Consider the following 22685-nt stretch of genomic DNA (forward strand, 5'->3'; position numbering starts at 1 on the left):
GCTTCCTAGAGAACAGAGGAAATTGGCTTCTTTATAATAATGGCGAATTATTAACATATCAAATAGCCTTAGAGATGAGAGACTCCAGGTGAATTTCTTCAGATAAACTGGCATTTTCCTTCCCAGAAATTAAAAATGCTGAACATATAGATGGGAGTATTAGAGTTTAAAAAATGTTTTGATAAAATATCCAAGCCTAACCGGTGGTGGTGCAGTGGATAGAGCATCAACCCAGAACACTGAGGTCCTTGGTTCGAAACCCTGAGGTCTCTAGCTTGAGCCCAAAGGTCACTGGCTTGGCTTGAGCCCCCACATCAAGGCACATATGAGAAGCAATCAATGAATAACTAAAGTGAAGCAACTATGAGTTGATGCTTCTCATCTCTCTCCCCCTTCCTGTCTCTCTCTAATCAATAAATTTTTTTTTAATTTAAAAAGAAGAGATAAAATATCCAAGTCTTGGCTATAAGATTAATTCAAGTTTTCTTCTATGTTTGTATTTTTGCCCAATTTAAAGCACTTCCACTCCTTACTTCTGCCTAGACTGGCCCTTCATCTAAAAACCTGGCTGGGTAGCTTAGCTGGTTAGTGTCATACCAATATGCCCAAGTTGCAGTTTCGATCCCGTCAGGGCACATACAAGAATCAACCAATGAATGCATAAAGAAATGGAACAATAAACCATTGTTTTTCTCTCTCTTCCTTCTTTCTCTCAAATCAACAAATTAAAAATAAAAATTTTAAGGTTTCATAAGAAAAAATTACTCGTAAGTAATTTGAAATTGTGGCCACACCCTGGTAATACATAATCACTGCCTTAGGCAGAGAATGTAACTCTATTTCACAAATAGAGTTTTTGACTGTTTCTAAGAGCTATCTGTTCTAGAATCCCAATACTGATTCAGTAGAAATTGTTTTAGTATTCTCAAAAGAAACCCAAAAATATCTCAAAGCAACAAGGCCTCCTTTTATTTTTCCTTTTGGATGTGGTTCTTTTTCCCTTCTCCAAAGCTAATGAGTCACTCATACCAAATATGCCCATGTTGCCTCACCACCACCAGCTTAATCTTCACAGAAAATTGTTCAGGTTTTTGCATCTACCCAAAATATGGTAAAATCCAAAGGGCTCACCAGTGCATGAAGACAATATACTCTCAAATCTCCACAAGAACATACTATTTGTACAAATGCATGAATGAAAAGACAATTGTGTTCAATTTTAATGAATCTGATTAAAAAAAACCCATTTTATGAATCAGAGATGGATTACTAAAACAATTCTCAGTTTTTTGGATTTAAAAATTATACTTTTAATTATAGATTGTTAGAATGATACAGATATAGAAACTAGGATAAGTGTGACCAATACCATAAGGAAAACTGCTCTACATACTTACTTGTTCATTCACTCTCCACAACCATAGAAAACAGGCACAAAGTGTTCAAGGTATGTGCAGAAGCAGCCAGAGTCTTGAGAACAGAAGACATGCAAAAAGCATTAGCAAAGAGAGTTTGATGCATAACTTCTACACAAAGTTCAACAAATGGGCAGCATTTGACAGAAAGAGACAGAGCTGGTCTGGCCCCTGCCCTTCCAGCTTCCCAGCTGGAATGTATACGCATGGTGAGATGGCTGGGGTATTTAGAAGCCAAAAGCAGCAGCAGCCCCAGGTTTGGGGTGGGGCAGGAAAGAAGGGAAGGAAAAGGGGGTAAAATATAGTTAGGTCATGAAGATGCTGTCTTCTATGGCCACTCCAAAGGTGATGCCCTAGTGGTTCACAGAAACAGAACTTTCATATTCAATAAAACCATCAGCAACACTGATACGTATGGTAAATGACATATTTGAGTTTAGTCATCAAGAATGTGTAAGTCATTCAACAATCAAAACATGAATACCCACAGTTGGCTAGATTTTATACAGAACAAAAAACATGCTCCGTGCCTGAGTTTGTATTTAAATAGGAATGGGAACAGACAGAAAGCTCCTTGGTGGAGTGGTTTTTTATTTTGTTACTTTTGAGATCGTGTCATTTGAAAGGGATGCAGTCCCACAGGGTTGTGGGTCATAACTCACTACAGTACACTACCCTAGAAAGACCACTGGCTCTTTTAACACCAAGTCCCAAAGAGCTACGGCAAAAATAGTTTTCAAATGTTACAACTCTCACAATAAAGCACAGTAGAAACAACTTGAGGCACACTAAAAAAAAATTTGCTTACTTGAGTATTATCTCTAGGGCATCAATTCCCTTCCATTCACACTCCCAAATAGTTGGACAAACACCCAACATTTGAGGTATTTCTTAATTCTTGTTTGGGCTGAAATAAGGAAAACTGACACTACTGGGCTTCCACTGAGTCAACTCTTTTTTGTGTGTGTGTGACAGAGACAGAGAGAGGGACAGATAGGAACAGATAGGAAGGGAGAGAAATGGGAAGCATCAGTTCTTTGTTGCGGCTCCTTAGTTGTTCATTGATTGCTTTCTCATTTGTGCCTTGACCAGGAGGGCTACAGCAGACCGAGTGACCCTTTGCTCAAGCCAGCAACCTTGGGCTCAAGCAGGTGAGCATTGCTCAAACCAGATGAGCCCACGCTCAAGATGGCGACCTCAGGGTTTTGAACCTGGGTCCTCCACGTCCCAGTCTGATGCTCTATCCACTGTGCCACCGCCTGGTTAGGCTACACTGAGTCAACTCTTATTTTAACCACTTATATCTGTAGGCTGAAAGGATAAAAATATATTCCTATAGGTTTATTAACTTCTTGTGGCTATGCCAAAGAGAGGTTATTCAGTTTGAGAACCGGACAAACTATTTCTCCAGTCATTATCTCCCACACTGACTGATACATATAAACAAGTGCTTAGCTCTGTTCAAAGACAGATCTTACAAAAGAGTGCACACTAGAGCACTAGTGTTTAAATTTTTTCTTCATAAAGAATGAAAAACAAAGGGCATTTCTCACATTAGAGTTAGGTCTGTAGTTCTGTCACATGATCAACATCACTCAAGAACATGCTAATTCTGTGTGAATTCTGCTATAGGAAAAACCACAGGAATACACATTTCACTTTACATACACATGCTGTTACACAAACTAAGAGAAACACTGGGATGTGGCCCTTATCAAATCCTAGAGTTAGCAGTATAGGAAGAATCAAACTTAATGGGTAGAAGGGAAAAAACACAGAAATGACCTGTGTTCCTTGGGAAGGGCCTCTGTGCTTCCTTCCCTAAAGTGGGTAATTCCACTTGCTCCTTAACACTCCACCATCACTTATGGTCCTATCGTTCCTCGAAGATATTTTCCCTACAGGTTTCCTAAAGTGATCTCCAAAGAAAATAAATTCTGATTAATGACAATAACAACAGTGGGCATCACTTGCTAAAGTCACTACCATTGATGAGTCCTTAGTCCTCAAACCTGTTTCACTTTTCCTTGCAATCTGTATCTTCAGTTAGCTTTCACAAAGATGCAAGCTTTAAAAAAGTTAATTTAAAATAATGAGAAAAGTTATGATCATTGCCTTCATCATGAAGAATCCAGCTCTCAGAAGTCAGAAGGATACAAGTGCATGAGCAACTCAAGGAAAAAACCCTTTGAAGGGGAAGATATGTGTGCCCAGCTACTACGGTAAGTTGGCAATTCAGGCAGTCTCTCATCTTTTCCCAAAGCAGCTGTGACTACCCTATTACAGTCCAACATTTCCCCTAGAACAGTTTTTTGGGCCAAGGCTAGGAGAAATCACTATAAAAATTTTACTCTATTTCCAGGCCTGAGCATTTACCAGCATTTATCCCCTAGACTTCAGTTTTCTAAATTCTTGTGGGGCTGATATTGATGAAGTTACTTCATTAATATCGAGTGAACAAAAATCACTATTTTAGGAAGGGGATAACACTCCCAAAGCCATGGGCCAGAATTTCAAATGGCTTGTCTTCAAAGATGTTTGAAACTGTGGCCTACAACAAGGAAATTCAGTATGGTATAAGAAACTCAGTCTTGAGAGAGCTCCTTGATGTAAAATCAAATTGTACCTTCAAATGAACCATCTCTGTCATAATTAACAGGACTTAGTCAGTGTGAACTCTCTTATGTTTAATAAGAGCTGAACTCCGGCTGAAACTCTTCTCGCATTCAGTACATTCATAAGGCTTCTCTCCCGTATGAACTCTTTGATGTGTGATGAGGTTAGAGCTCTGGGTGAAACCTTTTCCACACTGCACACACTCATAAGGCTTTTCTCCTGTGTGGGTTCTCTGGTGTTTAATTAGATCTGACCTTTCACCAAAGCTTCGCCAACACTCATTGCACTCATAGGGCTTCTCTCCAGTGTGAATTTTCTGGTGTGTGATGAGATGAGAGCTCCGGCTGAAGCTTTTCCCACAAGCGTTACATTCATATGGCTTTTCCCCAGTGTGGGTTCTCTGGTGCTGAACTAAGTGTGAGATGCGGCTGAAATTCTCCCCACATTCATTACAGTGGTATGGCTTTTCTCCCGTGTGGGCTCTGCGATGGCGTACAAGGTCAGAGTTCTGACTGAAATTCTTTCCACACTCATCACACTTGTAGGGTCTCTCTCCTGTGTGGACTCGGTAGTGTTTAATGAGATCAGATCTCTCACTGAAGCCTCGCCCACATTCATTACATTCATAAGGCTTCTCACCTGTGTGGGTCCTCTGGTGCTGAGCTAGGTGAGAGCTCCGGCTGAAGCTTTTCCCACATTCCTCACACTCATAGGGTTTCTCCCCACTGTGGGTCCTTTGGTGCTGAATTAGGTGAGATAGCCGGCAGAAACTTTTCCCACACTCATTACATTTGTGGGGCTTTTCTCCAGTGTGGATTGTCTGGTGCTGGATGAGATGAGAGCTTCTTCCAAAACTTTTCCCACACTCATTGCAGTCATAGGGTCTCTCCCCAGTGTGTGTTCTTTGATGTTGAATAAGGTGTGAGCTCCGACTGAAGCCCTTGCCACATTCATAACACTTATAGGGTCTGTCTCCAGTGTGGGTTTTCTGATGTCGATTAAGGTCTGAGATCTGACTGAAAGCCTTTCCACAATGAGAACATATGTGATATTGGATACCTGTGTGAACTTCTTTGTGGACAAGCAGATCCGTGACTTGTTGGAGAGGATAGCTTACCCACTCTTCTGCTGTTATATCTCCCCATTGTCTTTCTGATCTATCCCTGCTTTCAAAGGCCTCTTCATTTTCAGGATTTCCCTCAGTATTCCCAACAGGTCTTTCAGATGTGGTACCAAACTCTACATCTTTACTAATCTCTTGCTTTGAATTCACCTCGTTCTCACTCCTGATCTCAAAATCTGTAATAAAGAGGAAATAAATGAATAATAATACTGGTAAATGTACATGAGATTGTCTGCTTTGTGCCAGGCACCATGCTGCTATTTACATGAATTACTTCAACTGCTCTGAGAGACAGGCATTATGATAATTTCCACTTCATAAACAAAACACCCAAGCCTGAGAGAAGTAACTTTCAAAAGGTCATACTCATAGATACAGAGAACAGACTGTCGGCTGGCAGAGGGAGGAAGGAGGGGCTGGGTGAAAAAGGTGAAGGGATCGAGCAGTACAAATTGGCAGAGATGCGGATTGCAGCGTAGAGAATATAGTCAATAATGTCAAGATAGCTGGGTTTGGGGCCAGGTGGGTGCTTGGTGCAGTAGGGGGACCACCCTGAATAGTGCACTTTGCTATACATCTCAAACTGCTACAAAATGGTACTGAATATAAATTGTGGTTGGAAAAAAAAAACAAAAACAAAACATAAAAGGTCACATAGTAGTAAATGTTGAAGCTAGGATTCAGATTCAGGTCTGTCTGATAAAAGTTAATGCTCTGTATCAATACAGTAAATAGTTCCTTATTAATAATTGTATATATTCCTGTTTTTTTTCAAAAGAAGAAAACCAAAAACACAGAATATAAAAGACTCTAAATTAGAATCTCGAATGGCCAAGGACTAGATATTTTATGTGTGAATGCATGTGTGTATGTGTTTGCTCTTAAAGTCATCAAACCTTAAACATTACCATTATATAATACTTAATGAGAACCTACTGGTTTAGCATGGAGAAAAATGAATTTTTATCTATTTATATCAAGTCTGAGTTGACTGAAAAAGTGACTGCCAAATGCTACTTTCTAGTAACCTTTTAATGAAAATAGGGGTGGGAAGGTTGAAGACAAAAAAATGCCTAGCTTACAAGATTCTTGGCATTGACTAAGTACAGTCTTAAAATGGAAATCAAAATATATGACCATTATGCACAAAAAATACCTTTCTACCAGACACTGCAGTTTCCAAGTTGTGTTTCTTAGAAACTTACAACTCTTCAGAAAGAGGTTACTAGGAATGCTGGGAGAAAGGGGTCGATGGATAAATCAGTTTGGTAAATGATGCACACAACATCTTCTTCTTAGAAATTCATAACACTTGGTAACACATTCGAGTTTTAAAGCGTCTTGGGGTAAAGAAGCCTTGTAAACATTAATAACTTCTATTTATTTATCTTTTTGGTGCTTCCATCCCTAAGTGCTCCTTGGTCTGAACCACAGACATGTAAATTCATATATCTTTAAGATTCTCATTTCTTATTTTTGTTGGTTTGAGTGGAATATTTGGGTAACAGATTACAATAGATCTGGGTAGATAGCTTAATTTCTAGTTGCTTTTCTAAAGACAGGACCCAAGAAACTTGGGACATCAGAGAGTGCTCAAGTTAAAAAAAAACATAAACCCTCATATTTGCCTTTTGGCTGTTGTCTGGAAAAGATGATAGGAATAAAGAATTTAAAAAAAAGGGCCTGGCCCTGGCCGGTTGGCTCAGCAGTAGAGCGTTGGCCTGGCGTGCGGAGGACCCGGGTTCAATTCCCGGCCAGGGCACATAGGAGAAGCGCCCATTTGCTTCTCCACCCCCCCCCTTCCTCTCTGTCTCTCTCTTCCCCTCCCGCAGCCAAGGCTCCATTGGAGCAAAGATGGCCCGGGCGCTGGGGATGGCTCCTTGGCCTCTGCCCCAGGCACTAGAGTGGCTCTGGTCGCGGCAGAGCGACGCCCCGGAGGGGCAGAGCATCGCTCCCTGGTGGGCAGAGCGTCGCCCCTGGTGGGCGTGCCGGTTGGATCCCGGTCAGGTGCATGTGGGAGTCTGTCTGACTGTCTCTTCCCATTTCCAGCTTCAGAAAAATACAAAAAAATAAATAAATAAAAATAAAAATAAAAAAATAAAAAAATAAAAAAAAGGGCCTGACCAGGTGGTGGTGCAGTGGATAGAGCGTCGGACTGGGATGCGGAAGGACCCAGGTTCGAGACCCCGAGGTCGCCAGCTTGAGCGCGGGCTCATCTGGTTTGAGCAAAGCTCACCAGCTTGGACCCAAGGTCGCTGGCTCCAGCAAGGGGTTACTCAGTCTGCTGAAGGCCCGTGGTCAAGGCACATATGAGAAAGCAATCAATGAACAACTAAGAAGTCGCAACGAAAAACTAATGATTGATGCTTCTCATCTCTCTCCATTCCTATCTGTCTGTCCCTGTCTATCTCTGCCTCTGTAAAAATAAATAAATAAATAAAAATTTAAAAAAAGGGATTGGGCTTTAATGAGTCGCAGATGACCCAGTGAACCATACATGATTGCTACTTCTGTCCAGTCTGAACAGAAGACAAAGTGAGTGTAATGGCTGTTCAGCTCAAGAATATACTGTTTGTTTTGGTTACACTCAGACCAAAGATGAAAGACAGGTTTGCAGATCATCAAAAAAATTAGCTTCTCTCACTAATATAATTAGTGATCTCATTGAGTTCAGAATTTTCCTGGAATAACATTTGACACACTCAAAATCTATGATCAACTCTGAAACATCTCTCACCAAGCACCTACTTCAGATAAAAGACCTGAGGCAAAGCTAGGGCTCTGAAGCCAAAACAAACACAGAAGGCTGGTTTTTGCCCTCCCATGAACCTGGGTCAGAACCCTCTCATCTTTTACTAAAAGCACCATTTATATCTTGGCAAGCATCATTATGTCAGACTTGTTTGGTCAGTGACCTAAACAAACAGGCTGGAAAATGGCAAATGACTCAGGACACAAGAAATAGGAATGTTTCTAAATTGTGCAGAAACATCCCTTCTTTTTAGACAATACGAACCTGATGTTTCTACACTCAAAGATTTGTCTGAGAACTCAACTCCAGCCAATATCTAATTAAGTGCATTAAAAATGAAACAACTAGGAGGCCCTGGCTGTTTGGCTCAGCAGCAGAGCATCAGCCGGGTGTGTGGAAATCCCGGGTTCGATTCCCGGCCAGGGCACACAGGAGAAGAGCCCATCTGCTTCTCCACTCTCGCCCCTCCTTCCTCTCTATCTCTCTCTTTCCCTTCTGCAGCCAAGGCTCCATTGGAGCAAAGTTGGCCCAGGTGCTGAGGATGGCTCCATGGCTTCCGCCTCAGGTGCTAGAATGGCTCTGACCACAACAGAGCAATGCCCCAGATGGGCAGAGCATCGCCCGCTGGTGGGCATGCCAGGTGGATCCCGGTCAGGTGCATGTGGGAGTCTGTCTGCTTCTCCGCTTCTAACTTCAGGAAAAAAAAAATCATCAAACAACTAGGTTGTGTTGAAAGAGCTAAGCCATTTTTGACATAGTCTCAAAAATGTAAAGTAGCCTGACCTGTGGTGGCACAATGGATTAAAGTATCAACCTGGAATGCTGAGGTTGCCAGTTCAAAACCCCGGGCTTGCCTGATCTAGGTATATATGAGAAGCTACTACTACAAGTTGGTACCTCCCACTCCTCTCCCCCAGTTTGTCTCTCTCCTCTCTCGAAAAAAAAAAAATTAAAAAAAAAAAAAGGTGGGGCAAAGAATGGTAGAAAATCCTTACTTACCTAATGAGACAACATTTCCATAATTCTCCTGCATAACGTCCCTGTAAAGGTCCCTTTGTGTAGGGTCCAGAGGTCTCCATTCTTCCCTGGTAAGGTACATGGCCATATCTTCAAATGTCACTGGTGTCTGAAATCACAAAATGCTTCCTCATTACTTGGTACCTTGGAAGTTAGTACCAGATTTCCTCCTTGAAATTACAGACATGGCTAGAATTGTTGAGGAGGCAAAAGGTATTAAATCTGATTTGTAGAGTCCAAAGAAGAAATAAAAAAAGCTAAAAAGAGATATTAGTAAAGAAGGGAGCACTCTAGCCAGATAGCTCAGTTGTTTAGAGCATTGTCCTCATAAGCCAAAGTTGTGGGATCGATCCCTGTTCAGGGCAATCAACCAACGGCCTGACCTGTGCTGGTGCAGAGGATAGAGCGCCCCTCTGGAGCACTGAGGTCCCAGGTTTAAAACCTGAGGTTGCCAGTTTGAGAGCAAGCTCATCCGGCTTGAGTGCGGGCTCACCAGCTTGAGCATGAGATCATCGTCGTGATCTCATGGTTGATGGTTTGAGCCTAAAGGTCGCTGGCTTGAGCCCTCCCCCGAGATTAAGGCACATATGAAAAGCAATCAATGAACAACTAAAGTGCTGCAACAATGAGTTGATGCTTCTCATCTCTATCCTTTCTTGTCTCTGTCTGTCTCCTATCTCATCTGTGCCTAAAATAAAAAGAATAAACCGGCCCTGGCCGGTTGGCTCAGTGGTAGAGTGTCAGCCTAGCATGCAGGAGTCCCAGGTTTGATTCCGGCCAGGGCACATAGGAGAAGCGCCCATCTGCTTCTTCACCCCTCCCCCTCTCCTTCCTCTCTGTCTCTCTCTTCTCCTCCCCCAGCCAAGGCTCCATTGGAGCACAGTTGGCCCTGGCACTGAGGATGGCTCCATGGCCTCTGCCTCAGGCGCTAGAATGGCTCTGGTTGCAACAGAGCAATGCCCCAGATGGGCAGAGCATCGCCGGATGGATCCCGGTTGGGCACATGCGGGAGTCTGTCTGACTGTCTCCCCGTTTCCAACTTTAGAAAAATACAAAAAATAAAAAAATAAAATAAAAAAATAAAAAGAATAAACCAATGAACGCATAACTAAGTGGAACAACAAATTGATGTCTCTCTTCCTCTCTCTCTAAATCAACAAAGTAAAAAAGTGATAAATAAATAAATAAAAAGGGAACAGTTTACAATTTTACTAACAACGTTTGCCTTTCTGTGGAATATCTTTCTCAAACTACAGAAATACTGCTATTCTTTTTTTTTTTCCAGATGAGGAAAGTCTTTAATTGACAAATATTTAAGTGATGAAGGGTTTTAAGAAAGAAAAAGAAAACACAAAGCAAAATAAATTATAAATGGAAGCACTGGGCACCCCCCCTCCACAAATCCTATTATTCTCTCTCAGTCCCTGTTTCAGTACCAACTATTCTTCAGTGCCCCCCCATTCCTTTGCTGGCCCCACGCCCCCTCGGACTCTTCAGAAAGAATTAGTCCCACTCCTTCGGTCCCACACCACAGCACTGTTCCTACAGCAAATAGAGCTCTTATCACGTCGTCTCACGGTTAACCGGATGCATCTGTCTCCCTATGGATTGTAAACAGGAGGGGAGGGTCCGTTTATCCATCTTTTGTCTCCCCAGTATTTAAAGGCATACAGCAGGTGTTCCATAAATGCTTGTTTGTGGCTAAAATGGTCTGGTACTGGGTCTCTGGGGGCAGAATACAGAAGCGAACTAATTACTAATCCCAGGGAATTTCCCACAGGGATTTGCAGAGCAAAGAAACGCCGGGATCAGGTGGGTAAGCAGAGGCAGGGTCCGCGAAGCCACCCCCGGCTTACCTGGGACCCAGCCATGAGCAGGGTGGCTGCCATCTCGGGCTGAAGGATTCGCCTCCCAGGAGAGAGAGCAGGAAAAGCAGCTAGCAGACAGCACTAAAGGAGGCGAAAAGCAGGGCGTGAGGCACAGAAAACAGGCCCTGCCCACTCCCCAGGGCTGGAGTTCTGGCCGCCAGGCGGCTGGGGAGGGCCCTGGACCCGGGCAGGGTCACTCTCCTCCTTGACCCCAGAGCCCGACCCGCTCTCTGTGTCTCCGCCACCATGAGGTGGAGGCAAAGCTGGAATTTACTAGGACAGCTCCCTGCCTCCGTCCCTCCCCGGCCGGGGGTCAAGCAGCTGCAGTCAGTCTTAGGGAGGAGGCTCTCAGCCCAGCCCACAGAGCGCCTCAGCTCTTCCCCCTCGAGGCTGGGCCCTTTCCGGCAGCTGCCTCAGCCAATCAGTGAGCGAAGCTCGAAAAATACTCTGCCAATTAGAAGCCGAACACTAGGCCCGCCTCTTGTAGCATGGTCTGGCGCTCTATCACGCCTGCGCCTGCCCCTGTAGGCTGCTGGGAGTTTGAGTTCCCTTCTGGCTTACAAAGGCCATCAGGGGCAAAAAGCCAAGGAGGGAAAAGAACAAAAGGGTTAAGAAAGAAGCGCGTTCTCCTAGCCATGACAGAGTATCTTCTGCTTTCTTCTATTGGAGACAACAACCCGATTAAGCCAGGGAAGTTTCCCTGCTTTTCCTGAGGTCCCTGGAAGCTTGAGTCGGACCTTAATTGCGACGTCGGGCCTAATTTAAGTGCTAGTCTGTGTTGGGTGCCGCTGGGATTAGCCCGCATTTGACAGCCGAAGCCTAAGAGGAAAGAGGCAGCCGCCCACTCCCCAGGGTAGACTCCGCGGCCGCGCCGGAACTTTGAGCTCCGCCCACGCACTACATCTCCCAGCAGTGCCTGCGGTGTTCACACCCTGCTTCGTAGACTACAATTCCCAAGAGGTCCCGCGCCAGCGGAGGGCTAACGAGTGCGGTCAGTGGCTGGGCCAGACGGTGTCCAAGCACCATCACTATTAACCCTGTAGGGGAGTCTGACCACGTCCTTCTAAAGAGCGCGCCCCTTGAGGGACGGGCTGAGTTGCACCTAGCAGAGGGGAAGCCAAAATCCTGAGCGAAGGTGGAGGACAGGGCGCATAGAGTGAAACCAGGCCCCAGCGCTGGGGAAGGCCGACCTTATCATATCGAGCTTGTCTGCTCAAAGGGTTCCTGGCGGCCTCCAGGATGGAGGAGCCTCCGAGGAGGGCCTGAGCTGGGTGGGCCCTCAGGATACCAGCAGTCCCTTATCGGAAGCCGAAAACCCGAGCTGACAACGAACAGACTTACCTCCTGCCTGCAAAAGATCCACTAGATCGCCGGCTCCGAGATCCGAGAGGTCCGCAACAGATTTCAAAACCGCAGGCAGAATTCTTGGAGATTTCAGGCGTTCGGAGAGAGTCTAGAAATCACTACTGGCAGATCCCGGATATCTCAGACCTGCAGGTAGTCTCGAATCTGTAGACTAGCAAGCAAAGCCCAGAGATCGTGGGCGGATCCCAAAGATTCACACAGATTCCTGAGACCTCAGACTCTCAGGCAGCTCAGAAACCACAGGCTCATAGGCAGATCCCTCCGAGACCGTAGCAGCTAGCCAAGAAACACCACCAGCAGCTAAACTGCATTCAACTGGATTTCTTCCGAGCGGAAGGACTTGCAGCCTTCCCTTTCCCCAGCCAGGATGAGAAAATTAGACAATGGAAGCCCAGCGCTAGGAAAAGCAGGCATTCTGCGTGGGGAAGAAGAACTCTGAGCTCGCTGTAGCCTTGGAGAGGGAAGTGATGGAAAAAGAATAGCAGCTTATTAGGGACTCCCACCCTCTTCAAGTTATAAATATCCCCAGAACCTTGGCTACGTGCCCAGAAGCCTGTTGTCTCTAACTGTACAGGAGACTTCTCTCCCTTCTCTGGGAAAGGGGCTTGTCTTTTGTCTTGCAGATACATCCACCCACTGAGTGACTTGAATTTTTTTTTCTTGAACATGACTCCAGGCTATGCTTTTATTAGTGAGTGTCCTGTTCCCAGTGCCCAGTTATTTATGGTTAAATTACTCAAGTGTCTAAAAAGAACTAGGACTCTACCCAGCCATGAGACAGACTCTCCCACTCCTCAACCCCAACTGTGAGGCTAGGAATTTTTTAGATACCACAGAATTGTACCGTCTTACCCCATCTAAAATTGATATGGGTAACACACACACACACACACACACACACACACACACACACACACAAAGGAATCACAGAGGGTCTCCAAAAGGCAGTCAAGGTCAGACCTGGGTTGAGATCCAGGCTGTGATTCCTTTGGAAAGTCATTTAATCTCTCCAGGCCCATTTCCCATTTCCCTTTCTATAAAATGGGGCAATCACACCTACAAGCCGGTGGTGAGCATTAAGCAAAATGACTTAAAGTGAACAATCAAATGATAGCTAATATTAATTCTGCCTTAGGTGGTAAGAGAGACTTCCAAAAAGGCCTGTGGATATTTTCACTAGCTCAGAAAATCTGGGAAGTCGGAGTGGCTCAATAGCTGTGAGGATCTGCTAGTGACCGTATCCTCACATAATGTTTCTGCTGGAAATCCAGAGGGAACTGGAAGTTGGACCAGTTTGATGGGTTCAAGCAAATTAGTGAATTGAGCCCAGTAGAGCAGAGGTATTTGGCGCTGCCAGAAACACAGCAAGTTAAAGCCTCACCCTTAGGGAAACCTCTGGGACAGGAGGAGGGAGATCGGTTCATACTTTGGCTGAATAATTACAGGTTTCTAACTGGGCCTAAGGTGAGGTGAGCTGAGCGGCCCAAGCCCCTCAGCCCAGCAGGGCTCCCTTTTCATACCTTCTCTGACAGATTGCTTTGTATAAACTTTCTTAGGCCTTTTCTTTCCCCTTGCTCTAGTGCTTTAAATCCTTCTTTGTCCTCTGTTGTTTCTTTTATTCCTAAGCCTGGCTGGGGGCAGGGTGACTCTCTAAACCCAGCTTGGCTGCTTGCCTCCTTCTGTGAGTAAGTGCTTTTCTCTTTCTTCACCTGGGACCCTCCAGAGGGCGGAGAAGAAAGAGCAATGGAAAGCGTGGCTGCTTTTGGTGCCCCAGGGGAGGTCAGGGTGGGAAGTGGAAGAGGGGAAGGAAAGAAAGTGGGTGAGGGGCTTCCTGTTGCAGCCTTCAGCTGGACTCTGAGGGTTGGGGTCACTGGAGGAGGAGGCAGCTTCCTGCCTCATTGTTCAGGACTTCATGGTTTCTAAGGAATACCTATTGTATGTGAGTTTTCAATAAGCCACTTGGAAAACTGTCCCATCATTTAGCAAATAATGAGTACCAACTATGTGCAGAGACAGCAGTACAGTTTGTCACTGGGGAAAGGGACCAGGAGAACCATTTGTCCAGGGTCTCCAGATGGAGTTATGGAGTGTGGTTATGTCACATCCACTGACCAATTTGATCATAGACCCTCCTTGTATATTATTATTATTATTATTATTATTATTATTATTATTGCAATTAGCAATAACCACACCTTGGATAAACCTCACCAGCTGCAATATTGTCATTGTGCAAAGCTCTCCTGTATATTCTTAAGCTTGTTTCTTATTAATAGACCCACTGTGCCTGTGGAGCACTATAAATTATGTTTTAATAAATCCTATAACTATCTTGTGAGCTGCCACGTATGCTGTATTTTTTTTGCATTAGAAACATTAATTTGTTAAACCTTGAAAAATATGCCTCAATATTTGTGATCTTGTTTTGTCATCTCTTCATTTTCAAATATATCAATAACATTTTAAAAATTGAAACGATCTGGGCTTCTCTCTGGACCCTGCTAGGAGCAGAGATGAAGCCTCAGCACAGCACAAGGAGTTGGGGACATAGGGGACACATGGCCTTGCAGTCACTGCAGTCCCACTGCTACATAGTGTATGGATGACGAGCTAGCTAGTCTGCACCAAGGAGAGGGGCGGAATCCTAGCTGGAGGGGGTGGGAGGAGGCTTCACAGAGGAGATGACAACTGAGTTGGCTTGCAAAGACTGTAGGAGTCTTGGAGGTGGAGAACAAGGGGAGGGAGAGCATTCTGGTCTTCAGGAACAGCATGTGCAAAGTCAGAGGCATGAAAGGGCAGAGCGTGTTCCAGAATGGTTAGGGTTGGGTATGGCTAGAGGGTAGTGTGTTAGTACGCGCATGTGGGGGACGGTGGCAGGGGAGGAAGCAGAGCAAGGACAGTCTCTTATATCCCCTTGCTTGCCTGCCTGTTTGTCTCTGCCTTTGGCTGTGGATCAGCAAAGCTGGTGATGAGGTGCAGATGGAGGCAGCTGGGTGCTGGCCTGGGTGAGAAGAGCAGACTGAGCCTGCAGGAAGAGAGGGGGAGTGGAGAGGATTGGGAAGATCTTTATGACCGCGTGCATTTTAGCTGGTTTTCTCCTGGAAGAATGACCATTTTCAAGAAATGGAAACAATTGCATTAAAAACGTACAACAAACTTATTTAAACTTATAGGCATCAAATAAGTCCATATTCACCGAACGTGTGTACTATGGCTCTATTCCGTACCAGACACTGTGCGGGGAGTCAGGACACCACCCCACACAATAACTGCAGGGCTGATGGTGAAGGGTAAATGGGAGAATGTCTGCAAACACATGGACTCAGAGGAGGGCCTGGGTCCACAGTGGCCGTCATTGTTATGGGGGAAGTAGAACGCTGCATGCTTTGTGAGGTGAAGCCATATTTTTCAACGTAGTTCAGAGCCTGGGTTCCAGTTTAGATTCTGTCTCCTGGTTCAAATTACTCTCTGAACCTTGGTTTTCTCAGCCTGTAACAGGAGTATAATAATACAATTCATAGAGACTGGAAGAAGAATAGTGCTTGCAAGGGGCTGGAGGAGGGGAAATGGGGAATTGTTTAATAGGTATAGAGATTTAGTTTTGCAAGATGAAAAGAATTCTGGAGATTGGCTGGACAATAATGTGAATGTACTTAACGCTACTGAACTATATGTGCCCTTAAAAATGGTTAAGATGGTAGATTTCATGTTATGTGTGTGTGTGTGTGTGTGTGTGTGTGTGTGTGTATCTAATATATTTAAATTTATTTGTTGATTTTAAAGTGAGATGAAGGGAAGGGGGAGAGAAAGACAGAAACATCAATTTGTTTTTGTATGTACCTTGACCAGGGACCGAACCCGTGACCTCTGGGCATTGGGACAGTGCTCTAACCAAGTAAGCTATCTGGTCAGGGCTGTTATGTATATTTTACAAAAAAAAAAAAAAAAAATCAAGGCCCTGGCCAGGTTGGCTCAGTGGTGGAGCGTTGGCCTGGCGTGCAGGAGTCCCGGGTTTAATTCCCGGCCAGGGCACACAGGAGAGGCACCCATCTGCTTTTCCACCCCTCCCCCTCTCCTTCCTCTCTGTCTCTCTCTTCCCCTCCCGCAGCGAGGCTCCATTGGAGCAAAGATGGTCCAGGCGCTGGGGATGGCTCCTTGGCCTCTGCCCCAGGCGCTAGAGTGGCTCTGGTTGCAACAGAGCGAAGCCCCAGATGGGTGGAGTGTTGCCCCCTGGTGGGCATGCAAGGTGGATCCTGGTCGGGCGCATGCGGGAGTCTGTCTGACTGCCTCCCCTTTTCCAACTTCAGAAAAATACTAAAAAAACCCAAAAAACAAAACAAAACAAAAAAAATCATAATAATACTAACCCAGTTCATGGGGTATGAGGGTTGGGTGAGCAATATAAAGTACTCCCCTCTACTTGTAATAATAATAGCTAATGTTTGCTAATCAGGTACTTTGTGTCAGGTGTGTTTCTAATGAATCCTCACAACAATCCTTTGAATTGGGTACCATTACACCATATTACAGATGAAAAGAGGAGGCATGGAGATGTTACATAAGGTGTCCAAGATACCCAGATAGCAAATGCTTAAGAACTAATATAGTGTGTCCATAAAGTCATGGTGCACTTTTGACCGGTCATAGGAAAGCAACAAAAGATGATAGAAATGTGAAATCTGCACCAAATAAAAGGAAAACTCTCCCAGTTTTATACCTATTCAGTGCAGTTCGATGTGGGCTCATGCACCGATTTTTTAGGGCTCCTTAGGTAGCTATCCCGTATAGCCTCTACAGACTCGTCACTGACTGATGGCCTACCAGAACGGGGTTTCTCCACCAAACTGCCGGTTTCCTTCAACTGCTTATCCCACCGAGTAATGTTATTCCTATGTGGTGGCGCTTCATTATAAACGCGCCAATATTCACATTGCACTTTAGTCACAGATTCAAATTTAGCGAGCCACAGAACACACTGAACTTTCCTCTGTATTGTCCACATCTCGACTGGCATGGCCGTGGGCTGCTCCGCTGTATTCATGGTGTTACATCATCATCTGCACATGTGCACATGCTGCCACATCATCCTACAGAAACTGGGAGAGTTTTCCTTTTATTTGGTGCAGATTTCACATTTCTATCATCTTTTGTTGCTTTCCTGTGACTGGTCAAAAGTGCACCATGACTTTACGGACACACTGTAGATTAAGCCCTGGCCAGGTAGCTCAGTTGGTTAGAGTATTGTCCCAATACACCAGGGTTGTAGGTTTGATCCCCGGTCAGGGCATATGCAAAAATCAACCCATGAATGCATAAATAAGTAAAACAACAAATCCATATTTCTCTCTCTCTTCCTATTATGTTGAAATAATAGATTATTATCAACAGACAGTCATACAAGGAAATCATCATCATTATCATCATCATAGGAGAATACAGGGTAATTATTAGAGTTTCTTAGCACTGTGAGAGTTCTGAGGAGCCATCTCTTGTGGCCTGAAGACCTCATAGAAGACATGCAGTACATTTGAGATGAACCTGGGAGAATGGGTAAGATTTGGATGGGATGAGGAAGAGAGAATCAGAAGAGGTAGTCACATTTGGGGAGGTCCATCAGGTTTTTTGTTTGTTTGTTTGTTTTTTTCTGAAGCTGGAAACGGAGAGAGACAGTCAGACAGACTCCCGCATGCGCCTGACCGGGATCCACCCGGCACGCCCACCAGGGGCAACGCTCTGCCCACCAGGGGGTGATGCTCTGCCCCTCCGGGGCGTCGCTCTGTCGCGACCAGAGCCACTCTAGCACCTGGGGCAGAGACCAAGAAGCCATCCTCAGCGCCCGGGCCATCTTTGCTCCAATGGAGCCTTGGCTGCGGGAGGGGAAGAGAGAGACAGAGAGGAAGGAGGGGGTGGGGGTGGAGAAGCAAATGGGTGCTTCTCCTATGTGCCCTGGCCGGGAATCGAACCCAGGTCCCCTGCACGCCAGGCCGATGCTCTACCGCTGAGCCAACCAGCCAGGGCCCCCATCAGGTTTTTAAGAACAGGACAATACTTTTCTTAGGCTGGAGCAAATGGACAGCAGGGGTGGAAGATAAGCCACCAAAGACAGGCAAAAGGCAGATGGAGGAGAGTTTTGAAAGCCCAACTAAAGGAGTTTGAATTTTCTTTGATAGCTAGTGGAAATGCACTGAAGGTGATTAGGGAAGTGATGCTCAAAGCCACGCAAAAAAGATGCAGGTAAGATAGGGAGTGCTTTGAATTGGGAGACCAGTAGAAGGTCTTTGCCTAAGTCCAAGAAAAAAAGAAAAACTAAAAGACAGTGTTGATAATGATGGCAATGGAAAGAAGTGTTGGACAGGCAAGACACTACACTATTGGTCACCGGTCAAATTAAGAAGGCAAGGGAAAAGGTGGTCCTACATAATGAACTAGTAGTTGACAAACAGGGAAAAAAAGGCATAAGAGGGGACTTAAGAAAAAGAAGATGAGTTCAACTACAAACTAATTGTAGAAAGAGTGCCAGAGGAGGTGTTTGGGGGAGATATTCAGACACTTGGTGACTTAAGTCTTGAGCTCCAGAAAACTCAGGGCTAATGTTAGAGATTTGGTAGTCTGGATGAGACTACTAAGAAAGACTTCTCATTCCATATAGTATTTCAGGTTCCTGTAACCTTCTGAAACATCTTCTATATTTGTCACAAGATATTGAATGTGCTTTTGCTTTCAAGGTCTTTTGGCTGTAACATTCCTGGTGAGACCTTCTCTCCTCCATCCCAAGCATGTTGCCTCCCTGTTTCACCTCTCCTGACCTTGTCCTTTTCCTCCCATAAGGCAGCAGTCTCCCCTCCCCTAGGAAGCCTTCCTGGGTGGCAGAAGTGGTTGCTAGCTCTTGCTAGCTCACACCTGTGTTGTCTTTGAGATCAGGCTACTTCAGGACAATCTAACACGCTGGAGGCGGCTTCTTGTTGTCTTTGCTACAATGGTGAAGATGGGGTTAAATCGTGTGTTGCAGCCAACAGCCTGTGCAAAGATTGTGAGACAAGGAGGAGCACAGTATGGCCAGGTGGCTAGAGCACAAAGTGTGGGGGTGAGGCAGAGGCCAGTCATGCGGGGCCTTGTAGACCCTGCCGAGAGCAGTAGAGACAAAAATGGAAGGTTTTTTATGTGTGTGTTGGGGGGGGGGTAAAGTGGGGGGCTGTAACATGACCAGATTTGCAGTTTTGAAACAGCTGTTCTGGTCTGCACAGTGGAGTACATGAATTGGAGCGGGCCCGGGTGGGCACAGGATGACCAGTTGAGCGGGTATTGACGCCTGCTGGTGAACACAGTCTGAGGCCCATTCAGGCTGTTCTGGGTCCTTTAGTGAATGTAGACGTGTGCTGGAGAGATGTGCAGACCTATTCTAGTGCTGTTTAATCTGACTCATCTCCTTTGTAAACAGTAAGGTTATTGAGGATGGAGATTCAGCTCTGTATTTTTTCCTAGGCTGCAGGCCCTGACACTGGGAGCATAATGGATATTTAGACTGTGGCTACTGAAAATCGCCCCAGGGCACCACCTTTAAAAAGCCCCAAAAGTAACATTTATTGACATTATTAAATTAATAGTAGTGGCTATTTTGTTCTCCATTTGTTTTCTAGACATTTAGCTAGAGGATTAGATAATGCAGAGAAAAATACGGATATCGAAACCCTTCTTCCTCAAGTGTGGACCAGCAGCATGGGTGTCACCTGGGAGCTTGGTGGAAATGAAAAATCTCAGGCCTCACCCCAAACCCACTGTATCAGAATTTGCATTTTAACACGACCTTCCAGGGGATTCCCACCCACATTAAAGTTTGAGGAGCTCCTGGGTATCTAAGCAACATCCCCCCACACTTGTATGGGTAATATTCATACCTCGGGCATAGATCACAGCCTGTCTGCTGTGGAAGTCTGTGTCTGTGATTTCTTTCCCTGCCAGGCGGGAATTCCTGGAAGGTCCACACCAAATATTGTGTGTGGGCCTGGATCTCTCTCTGCACAGACCACAGTGACAGGAAGTAGAGGACTTGGGTTTTGGTCCTGGTTCTGCATGTATGGGTTGGGGGTGTTGTATCTTCGGTGGGCTTTTCAAGCTTTCCAAAGGACCCACCCCAAATCCAAATGTTGAAAGACAAGATGGTGGCAGGTGTCCATACAGTTTATTCACAGGCTTCATCTAGGACAGTGGTAGTCAACCTGGTCCCTACCGCCCACTAGTGGGCACTCCAGCTTTCATGGTGGGCGGTAGCGGAAAAACCAAAGTATAAATAAAAAGATTTAACTATAGTAAGTTGTTTTATAAAGATTTATTCTGCCAAACTTAGCAAAAATCCTAAATAAAGTACTTGGTAAGTAATTATTATTATATGCTTTAACTTGCTATAACTCTGCTTTATAAATTTTATAAAGTAAAGTTACTTCCCTACTTTATAAATCACCATTACTGTGGAACCAGTGGGCAGTTAGAAAATTTTACTACTAACAGAGATACAAAAATGGGCGGTAGGTATAAAAAGGTTGACTACCCCTGATCTAGGAGGAGGCCCTTGGCGGGAGTCAGGAAGTGATAACCAGTTCAGAGTGGATGATGCCCAGGGCATGTAGAGAACTTGGGCTGAAGTGACTCTGAACAGCTGCCCTAGGAGCAGGAAGGGAGGTGGAGACCCAGCAGCCTCTGCACCACCACCCTGTAAGGCAGGCGCTAGTACCACTCCTGTGTTTCAAGGTAAGGAGACAGCTCAGAGAGGATAAATGACTTCCCCAGGCTCCCAGGAGTCCACAGGCTCCTGCGTGTCAGCCATTTTAGGAAACATAGGGCCCAGAAGGCTCAGGCTGGGGCTGCAGGAAGGCCAGGGACAATCAGAGACCAAGACCCAGGACAGGCCCACCAGACCGGCTACCAAGGCTTTTCCAGAAGATTCCAACTTTGCATAAAGTTCCTATCAGCTTAGAAAGCAAGCTGATGTCATCACGGGAGAAGCACGAGAAGGACCCTCACTCTGCCGACGCCCCCTGAAGCTCCGGCACAGAAGGAGCTGTGAGGAGCGCATTGTCAGTGCCTGGGCAAATTCCAAGGCCCGGCACCTTCCGGGGGCCGTGGCAGAGAGGCGCACCACTGTACCACACCAGACCCTCGGGCAGAAAGACTCAGTTCAACGTGTCTGTTCCCTGACTCAAAGGTCCCCCAAAGCCAGCGATGAACAGGGAATAACAGAGTTTGGGAAAAGATGCAGAGTAGGGAAAACCTCTTTCAACATGAGGTGGAAATCATATCTGCCTGAGCCAAATCGTGTGTCAAGTGTTCTGTGTGTGTGACTCTGGGGCGGGGTGGGGTGAGATTTGTACCGTCTGTTACTTTTCAATTCAGAAAAGGCTGAGAGGTTCTGACGTGGAGGGAAGGGACTCAAAGCAAAGGCCCGCCAGCCCACTGTCGAAGATTTGACCCCTGAGTCGCAGAGTTTGTACAAGAGGTTTTGTCAACACGGACTCTTAGCATGGTGCCCCAATTAGGTTCCCTCTATTAGCCAATCATTATGAGTAGCTGGGATTAACTTGCGAAAGGATTCTCCCTCTGATCCCTAGTACCCCATTCAGAGTTCAGCATTTTTCATCATTTTAATTTTTATTTCTTTTTCTCCAGTTACGATGGCTTAGTGCTTTCTCGTCGTTCTTCAACTTGTTCACTGAAATCCTGGCTGGCAGTTCTATCAGCAGAACTAAAAAACCAAAAAAAGGCAACAAAACTTTAGAACTTTCCTTCTGTCACCCAAGGAGGCTAGGGGCAGGGGGAGGGAACAGGAGAAAGAAGGTAAGGTCTAGAGCCACACAGACCAGCATCCAAAGCCCAGCTCTGTCATTATTTGCTGTGTGACCATGAACAAATCACTCATCTGTCAAATGGGATCATAACGCTGGCCAGTGCGAGTAGGATTTCAGGTAATAAATGAATGGAAATTTGATGCCAGACATGTGGTGGGCTCTCAATTCACGGTCAAAATATCACAGTGATTATCACTAAGCGCTTGATTAGACATTAGGCCTTCCACATGGCAGTGGACACGAGCTGAAAATGTCAGAAGCCATGTAGCTGCCACCGCTGGTGGGCCCAGCCTCTCCAATTAATAGGGATAAGGCAGGAGGAGCTGGGTTGAGCAGCAGGCAGAATGTCTTTTCCCCAACAGTAGCGATTACAAGAGCTATCATTTATTGAGCACTTATTCTGGGCGAAGCTTGTACTAACTCATTTCATCCTCACAGTCACCGTAAGAGGTAGGTACTGTGTCACTCCCATTTTCACAGGTAAAGAGGTGAAGTGATCTGCCTAAACTCCCCAACACTAGTAGATGACAGACTCAGAATGATAAGAATGGTGGTTTCTATGTAGCAGGAACATATGTGCCCAGGGCTTCTGTGCACGGTTATACAGGTGGTTCACTGCCTACAAGAGCCTGGCGTGATGAGGCTGAAACTCAGCCTCCGCTCTTTTTGCCAAGCTCTGTATCCTGGTGC

General features: G+C 45.4%; 2 protein-coding genes across 4 annotated transcripts in view; both read right to left on the bottom strand.

The window, feature by feature from the left end:
- Positions 1-629: 629 nt before the first annotated feature.
- Positions 630-14540, bottom strand: ZNF436 (zinc finger protein 436). Of its 3 annotated transcripts, XM_066375401.1 has the most exons (4): positions 12133-14539; positions 10780-10872; positions 8906-9032; positions 630-5330 (listed from the first exon to the last, which is right to left on the bottom strand). In XM_066375401.1, the coding sequence occupies exons 2-4, from the start codon at positions 10810-10812 to the stop codon at positions 4078-4080; spliced, it is 1413 nt and encodes a 470-aa protein (XP_066231498.1). In that variant the 5' UTR covers positions 10813-10872; positions 12133-14539; the 3' UTR covers positions 630-4077. The 3 variants fall into 3 exon arrangements, with proteins under 3 accessions (XP_066231498.1, XP_066231499.1, XP_066231497.1); XM_066375402.1 differs by lacking the exon at positions 10780-10872 and having other exon boundaries at positions 12133-14540; XM_066375400.1 differs by lacking the exon at positions 12133-14539 and having other exon boundaries at positions 10780-11169.
- Positions 14541-21779: 7239 nt separating this feature from the next.
- Positions 21780-22685, bottom strand: part of TCEA3 (transcription elongation factor A3) — a 47499-nt gene continuing 46593 nt past the window's right edge. The window contains exon 11 of the mRNA XM_066375408.1: positions 21780-21892. Coding sequence (XP_066231505.1) covers positions 21884-21892 — 9 coding nt within the window. The 3' untranslated portion in view covers positions 21780-21883. The remainder of the gene's footprint in view (positions 21893-22685) is intronic.

Source organism: Saccopteryx leptura, chromosome 3 (genome assembly GCF_036850995.1).
Source record: "Saccopteryx leptura isolate mSacLep1 chromosome 3, mSacLep1_pri_phased_curated, whole genome shotgun sequence".
Classification (NCBI taxonomy): Eukaryota; Metazoa; Chordata; class Mammalia; order Chiroptera; family Emballonuridae; genus Saccopteryx; species Saccopteryx leptura.